We start from the raw sequence: 6,165 nt of genomic DNA, 5'->3' as shown, positions 1-6,165 counted from the left end.
CAGAACAGAATAGAATAGAACAGAACAGAACAGAATAGAATAGAATAGAATAGAACAGAACAGAATAGAACAGAACAGAACAGAATAGAATAGAACAGAACAGAATAGAACAGAACAGAATAGAATAGAATAGAATAGAATAGAACAGAACAGAACAGAATAGAATAGAATAGAATAGAACAGAACAGAACAGAACAGAATAGAACAGAATAGAACAGAACAGAATAGAATAGAACAGAACAGAACAGAATAGAACAGAACAGAATAGAACAGAACAGATAGAACAGAACAGAACAGAATAGAACAGAATAGAACAGAATAGAACAGAACAGATAGAACAGAACAGAACAGAATAGAACAGAATAGAATAGAACAGAACAGAACAGAACAGAATAGAACAGAATAGAACAGAACAGAACAGAACAGAACAGAATAGAATAGAATAGAACAGAACAGAACAGAATAGAACAGAACAGATAGAACAGAACAGAACAGAATAGAACAGAATAGAATAGAACAGAACAGAACAGAACAGAATAGAACAGAATAGAATAGAACAGAACAGAACAGAATAGAACAGAATAGAATAGAATAGAACAGAATAGAACAGAACAGAACAGAACAGAATAGAACAGAACAGATAGAACAGAACAGAACAGAATAGAATAGAATAGAATAGAACAGAACAGAACAGAACAGAACAGAATAGAACAGAATAGAACAGATAGAATAGAACAGAATAGAACAGAATAGAACAGATAGAATAGAACAGAATAGAACAGAATAGAACAGAATAGAACAGAATAGAACAGATAGAATAGAACAGAATAGAACAGAATAGAACAGAATAGAACAGAATAGAATAGAACAGATAGAATAGAACAGAACAGCACAGAACAGAACAGAATAGAACAGAATAGAACAGAACAGAACAGAACAGAATAGAATAGAACAGAATAGAATAGAACAGAACAGAACAGAATAGAACAGAATAGAACAGATAGAATAGAACAGAACAGAATAGAATAGAACAGATAGAATAGAACAGAACAGAATAGAATAGAACAGAATAGAACAGAATAGAACAGAATAGAACAGAATAGAACAGATAGAATAGAACAGAATAGAACAGAATAGAACAGATAGAATAGAACAGAATAGAACAGAATAGAACAGAATAGAACAGAATAGAATAGAACAGATAGAATAGAACAGAACAGAATAGAATAGAACAGAACAGAACAGAATAGAACAGAATAGAACAGAATAGAACAGATAGAATAGAACAGAACAGAATAGAATAGAACAGAATAGAACAGAATAGAACAGATAGAATAGAACAGAATAGAACAGAATAGAACAGATAGAATAGAACAGAATAGAACAGAATAGAATAGAACAGATAGAATAGAACAGAACAGAATAGAATAGAACAGAACAGAACAGAATAGAACAGAACAGAACAGAATAGAACAGAACAGAACAGAACAGAATAGAATAGAATAGAACAGAATAGAACAGAATAGAACAGAACAGAATAGAACAGAACAGAACAGAATAGAACAGAACAGAATAGAATAGAACAGAATAGAACAGAACAGAATAGAATAGAATAGAACAGAACAGAATAGAACAGAACAGAACAGAACAGAACAGAACAGAACAGAATAGAACAGAACAGAACAGAATAGAATAGAATAGAACAGAACAGAATAGAACAGAACAGAACAGAACAGAACAGAATAGAACAGAACAGAATAGAATAGAACAGAACAGAACAGAACAGAATAGAACAGAACAGAACAGAACAGAATAGAACAGAATAGAACAGAATAGAACAGAACAGAACAGAATAGAATAGAATAGAACAGAACAGAATAGAACAGAACAGAATAGAACAGATAGAATAACGAGGTGCAGCAATACAGAGAAGGAAGCCACTAATTAAGAAAGGAATGGAGGAAGGAAGGAGCAACAACAACAGAAGAGATGTCTCACCCACTGTCTCTCTGTAGCAGTACCACACACACACACACACACACACACACACATACACACGCACGCATACACACACACATACAGACACACGCGCACACACACATGTGCACGCACACACACAGCAGGAGTGTTGTACCAGTGTACAACTGAGACAGAGACAAAGTGTCTGTAGGGGGAACCAAAGAGGCCACCTCATCACTATGTGTTGTGTGTGCGTGTGTGTGTGTGCGTGTGTGTGTGTGTGTGTGTGTGAGCTTACTGTAACTTATATATACACACACGTGCGAGATACAGTGACATAGTGTGCACTGTGTATTTGTGGGTGTGCGTGCACATGTGCACATATATGTGTGTGTGTGTGTGTGTGTGTGTGTGTGTGTGTGTGTGTGTGTGTGTGTGTGTGTGTGTGTGTGTGTGTGTGTGCCAAAGGCCAAGAAAAATTGTCTGCACAGTGCGTGTCTCTGAAGCATTCATTTTCCTCGCCCTGTGTGTGTGTGTGTGTGTGTGTGTGTGTGTGTGTGTGTGTGGTTGTTGTGGTTGTCAGCAGGTAGTGGAACAAGGTACAGTGTGCAGTCTAGCCAATTTGTTGTCTCCCTCCGGTCTCCTCAAAAGACCTCAGCACGACTGTACATCCACCAACACACAACTGTATTTTTCCTTTCGTTTTTTCTTTTTTGGGGGGGGTATCTTTGTCTTTTTTACTTTCTAACAACACTTTCTAAGCACCTTCTAACAAACAAATAGAAACACACTCCCTTAGAAAACGTGTAAACATGTACTTTGATAAATGTTACATGTCAAAACAGAACAATAAAATGCATCAAGCCATTTCATTTGAAAGTGAATTTGTGTTGAAGTTGACTTGTGTTGGTTTTGTAGTTTTGTATTAGAAACTCCATTACTAACGATCAGCCCTCCCACCCCACCCCGGCGGGTGCCCAGGGGGGGCATTGCTCCACCCCCTCTGCCGATCTGGGGAGAGTTGTAGTAGACTAGCACATGCTTCCTCCGATACATGTGAAGTCATCAGCCGCTTCTTCTCACCTGACAGCGAGGAGTTTCACCGGCAGGATGTAGCGCATGAGGGATCCCTCTACCCCCCCCCCAGTCCCCCTCTCCCCAAAACAGGCACCCTGACTCACCAGAGGAGGCACTAGTGCAGCGACCAGCACACATACCCTTAACCCGGCATCCCACCCGCAGACAGTCTAGCTGGTCTACTAGCCGGTGAGGTGCCTGGATAACAGGCCATTGAGTTCAAAGCGCCTGTGGGGCTCCATCAAAACATCAAACCCCTCATTGATCACACTTAAAGCACTGAATGTGTTGCTGTCACATGAAGCCCATTGATTTAATGTGAAATACTCCTTTACAGCATCACACTCTGCTGTCTGCAGCAACATAAATGCACATCAGGTTTACGTGATGTGATGCTGGTGTTGGATGGCATGTGCCAATTACTGTTTCCCGTGCGCCTTCAAACTGTAGTCACGTTTCCTTTGCCTGAGTGAATGTGAGACGGAAATACCCCCAAAAAAGTTATCCAAAAGTTGCCTGGAGTTTCACTCTGAGATCTCCTCCATAGTTCAATCCTCATAGGAGTCATGTATATTGTTATGGTAATGTGATATCCAGGCGAGGTGTTGAGGAATGATAAATCTGCGCAATCTGTCATTTGTCACCGTCGAGTCCCTAAAGTCGGGGGAAACGATGAGGCAGAGATAGGATGCAGAGATGCGAGGTTAGTCTAGATCAGGGCGTTAAACTTATTTTTCAGCCTGTAGCCAAACGAGGAATCGGTTTCCTGGGATACACGGCCATAAAAACAGATTGCTACTCCCACCAGGGGAGGGGACCTCCAAAAGCAGGCCTGTCACCCATGTTGGGTACCAATCCATAGTTGAAGGAAGCAGGACCTACGCTAGATTCCTATCTTGTTTCCTTGTCTCCTGCTTCCCAAAGCCTTCCATCTTCATCCTACCCTTCAACCTTCTCCCTGTTTTCCTCTCTCTTCTTCTCCTTCTCCTCGGATTGGGTCATGGATATTCATGAGGGTGTGATTTGCATTGCGGGCATGGTGTGGAAGAGGCTGAGTACACAGAGGTGACAGCCATCAACCATCAGGAGGCAGCGGTGTTTAGAGATGAGAGAGAAGGAGGCAGGAAGTGAGAAAGTGAGGGAATGAAGAGAGAGACTACAGAAAAAAGAATCAGACAGAAGCCAAGAGGCAAAGGTAAAGTGAAAGTGAGAGTAGAGAAGAGAACAGAATACAAAATAAGACGGGGGGAAAAATCTATTCAATCCTGTCGGTTCTTACCTTAGCGTAAACTGTTCCACGTTAGAATTTGTCTTCATGTAGACGGCGAAGGCCACCGTCTTCCCGAGCCGAACCGGATTCGGCGGCGCCAGAACCTCCACATTCTCATCCAGCCTCAGCCTCTCTCCTTTGGCTGGAACTGGGCCCAGCGTCAGGAGCGCAGAACCGGCTTTCTGCATGTCCTGAAGACCCCCGTCCACTAGGGGGCTCCACTGTAACCCGAGCCCCAGGCCTCCCAGAGGCCCGGTGTTCACGCTCTGACCTCTCCACGGTTCGTTAACGATAGGAGGGCACTCTTGACCCGCCCCCTCTACTGGTACAATTGTGTAGTACACGTCCACGGATGGTAAAGTGGTTTCGGGGGGTCTTTTTCGGACTTGTGGGGGAATAAACCACGCCGGGGGGAGTTCCAGGCGGACGACGCAGATGCCGGGGACGCCCACGAGTCGGCAGCCCGATGAGGGTGCTGCTTCGCTGGGGTCGCGGACGGCCAAGGCCCTGATGCAGGGGAGGTGGGCTGGAGGAGGGGGGTCCGGCTCGTCCCAACGCCGCCCTGCCAGGTAGAACAGTACCTGGGAAAACACAACAAGGAAATAAAGAAAGACTTTGTATAAAACAAAGCATATATAAACACTGTCTGTACATGTGTTTAAGCCTTCTGTAAAGACAATGCACGTAACTGTCAATAGATTACATAGCTTCATTGACTTTGAGTATCTAGAAAAGCGCTATACAAATTGAATGTATTATTATTGAGCCATACAAAAGCAGAGAATGTGGTCATGTGACAAACCAAACGCCTGGTATCCATGAGATACAACTCATTGATTCAACTCCTGATTTAAATAAAATATCAATGTTTTTATTTATTGGATCAACCACCTCTTAGGTTGAGTGTTTTTCCTGGGATTTTGTGGGATTAGGTTAGTAGAACCAAAGATAATTTATACACTATCAAGATGACATATTATGCGCTGTGTCAATGGTATGAAATGGTATACTCTTCTGATATAGTCTTATGTATGTCTTTTATATATATATATGTCTTTTATATATATATATATATATATATATATATATATATATATATATATATATATATATATATATATATATATATATAGATGCTGCATAATGGCGGTGACGCACTCACACTCACACTGCACAGGTGTTCCACTAGTTAAAATGTACCTGTATCCAGGGGCGGGTTGACCCCACTTTGGGCATCACCACATGACCTTTGACCTTCCAGTTCAGCGTGGCCAGACCGGCCGACGGCATGAGATGCGGGGGCGGGCCCTGGAGCAGCTCCATTGGGATTGGCTGCTCGGCGCTCAGGTTGGCGTAGCTGCAGTTGACGGACGGCAGGGCGGGCGGCGCCCCGGCGGCGGGCTCCAGCTGCTGGAGGAAGAACGGCTCCGTGCGAGACGATAGGCTGCCGTTACGCATCACCTCCTGATTGGCTTCCCGCAGGAAGTAGGCGGAGTCGGCACCGCTCAGCTGACACTGCACGGGGAGGTAGGCCGGGAGGGAGGAGGAGAAACGAGCCGGGGAGACGTCAGACATGCCTCCTGCTCCACCACCTCCTGCTCCCACTCCACTGTCTGATACTGAGCAGAGAGAGAGAGAGGAGAGGGAGATGAGAGAGAGAAAGAGAGGAGAGAGGAGAGAGGGAGAGATGAGAGAGGGAGGGAGAGAGAGAGAGAAGAGAGAGAGAGGGGAGAGGGAGAGGAGAGAGAGAGGGGGGAGATGAGAGGGAGAGAGAAGAGAGAGAAAGGGGAGAGGGGGAGGAGAGAGAGGACAGAGGAAGAGAGAGAGATAATGAGAGAGAGGGGGAGGGAGAGAGAGGG

The 6,165-nt window shown here is 43.8% G+C and overlaps 1 protein-coding gene across 1 annotated transcript in view; it reads right to left on the bottom strand.

Moving 5' to 3' along the window:
- LOC310783636 (transmembrane protein 132C-like) overlaps positions 1–5,857 on the bottom strand; it is a gene marked incomplete at its 3' end in the record, with an annotated part of 54,819 nt that extends 48,962 nt beyond the window's left edge. Inside the window, exons 1-2 of the mRNA XM_083644543.1 lie at positions 5,507–5,857; positions 4,316–4,887 (exon numbers count right to left, since the gene is read on the bottom strand). Of these exons, the coding sequence (XP_083500669.1) occupies positions 4,316–4,887; positions 5,507–5,764 (830 nt within the window). The 5' untranslated portion in view covers positions 5,765–5,857. The remainder of the gene's footprint in view (positions 1–4,315; positions 4,888–5,506) is intronic.
- Positions 5,858–6,165: the final 308 nt, after the last annotated feature.

This window comes from Poromitra crassiceps, assembly GCF_964638095.1.
Source record: "Poromitra crassiceps genome assembly, chromosome: 10".
NCBI lineage: Eukaryota > Metazoa > Chordata > Actinopteri > Beryciformes > Melamphaidae > Poromitra > Poromitra crassiceps.
This window is presented reverse-complemented; position numbering and strand designations above follow the sequence as displayed.